The 1,489-nt window shown below is 65.3% G+C and overlaps 1 protein-coding gene across 1 annotated transcript in view; it reads right to left on the reverse strand.

The window, feature by feature from the left end:
• RHTO_08070 (zinc finger, C2H2-type domain containing protein, transcription factor) overlaps positions 1-1,489 on the reverse strand; it is a gene marked incomplete at both ends in the record, with an annotated part of 3,468 nt that continues 1,979 nt past the window's right edge. Inside the window, 5 exons of the mRNA XM_016421724.1 lie at positions 1-133; positions 194-661; positions 718-872; positions 929-1,040; positions 1,118-1,489. The exon at positions 1,118-1,489 is cut by the window's right edge and continues 1,159 nt beyond it. Coding sequence (XP_016273836.1) covers positions 1-133; positions 194-661; positions 718-872; positions 929-1,040; positions 1,118-1,489 — 1,240 coding nt within the window. The remainder of the gene's footprint in view (positions 134-193; positions 662-717; positions 873-928; positions 1,041-1,117) is intronic.

The following is a 1,489-nucleotide window of genomic DNA, read 5'->3' on the forward strand; positions in this document are numbered from 1 at the left end:
CGAGAGGCTGGAGGACGCGGATGGGCAGGCGCTGCGTGAGGGCCGTCAGGTGCACCATGAGCGCCATCGTGCCGCTCGCTGCTCCCGGGTCGTCGAGGCGCGCGAGCAAGTCGGGCGGAAGGAGGATGCGGTCCTGCGGCGCGCAACTCGTCAGCTACCCTGCAGGAACTGAGGAATCGTCAGGTCAACGCACCTGGAAGAACTCGATACCAGCCTCGAGCGCAGCCTGCGCCGCGTCGACCTCATCAATCCTCTCCTCCCCGTCCTCCTTCTTGAGGCCATCACCCGCCTTGCCACCCGCATCCGCGCCCGAACCAGGCGTAAGGAACGTCTTCTCAACCGCACGGGCATGGACGCGTTCCCATCCGAGCGAGTGAAGGACGCTCAAGACGGTCGAGAGGGCAAAGGCGTCGCGCGAGATGGATGAGAGGGTAGTCAATGCGGAGCCGCTGAGCGAGGCGAACGAGCAGGCGAGATGGACGGCGTGCGAGAGGGTGGGCGAGGCGGGAGGGAGGATCGAGTGCCGGAAGAGGGACGACCAGGCGGCCGACGACGGCGCGTCCCAGAGCGCATCGTGGCAGGGCAAGGGCGTGTTGGCGGCATCGAGGTAGAGCGACGCAGTGTCCATGTTCCACAGCGCAGTCCCGCTGCAGTCGAAGGTCTGCAAGCACAAGAGAATCAGCCTCTGCGAGATCAGAGAGAGTTCGGTGCACGTACGACGGCGCCAAAGCCAAGCCTCCGAATCTCCTCGCGGTCGCGCCACCGTCTCCACCTCTCGTCGAGCGGAAACAGCTCCTCGGCCTGCTCGTCGACCTGCGGCTCCTTCAACCAGCCTTGACGGCGAGCGAACGTGATCGGCATGCTTGCGAAGGCTGCGGGCGTAGAGAGTCAGTCTCAATCAGCGGAGTTGGGGAGGCTAGCGACGGACCTTGCGTGCGCTCGAGATCGCGCTTGTTGCCGCTCATCATGCCGGACTGGAGGACGATGAGGATCGTCTGCTGCCATGCGACCGTGCGCAGGAGCGTGTTGTCGAGGTCGCCCTGCAAGATGCGCCACGCTTTCATCAGTTTCTCGTCTTTTCTTCGAGCAAGGCAACTGAACAGCGCCAGCGACGCACCATGATCTGCGCCAGCCTCCTAGCGCTCTCGAGCAGCGCATGCGCATGCATACTCGCGCCGACGACCCTCTCCCAGGCGTACCTCGCTCCGACGCTCGCGATCGCGAGCGTGAGGAAGCTCGGCGCCGTGTTAGGGTCCCACGTCGGCTTGTGAACGATCGGGAACAAGGCGTGGTACTTGTCGAAGTAGAGCTGGGTGAAGAGCTCGAGCAGCTCGAGGCGCGGGACGAAGCGTTCCGAGAGTGACGGGTCGGAGGCGCTCAGCTCGCGGACCTTGTAGAGGATGCGGAGGCGAGTCGATTCGGTGACGGACGGGACGTGCGCGAGCGAGCGGTGCGGGTGGTGAGGCGGAGGTGAGGCGGCGCGCGAGCC

The sequence above is a fragment of the Rhodotorula toruloides genome, assembly GCF_000320785.1.
Source record: "Rhodotorula toruloides NP11 unplaced genomic scaffold Scaffold9, whole genome shotgun sequence".
In the NCBI taxonomy this organism is placed as follows: Eukaryota; Fungi; Basidiomycota; class Microbotryomycetes; order Sporidiobolales; family Sporidiobolaceae; genus Rhodotorula; species Rhodotorula toruloides.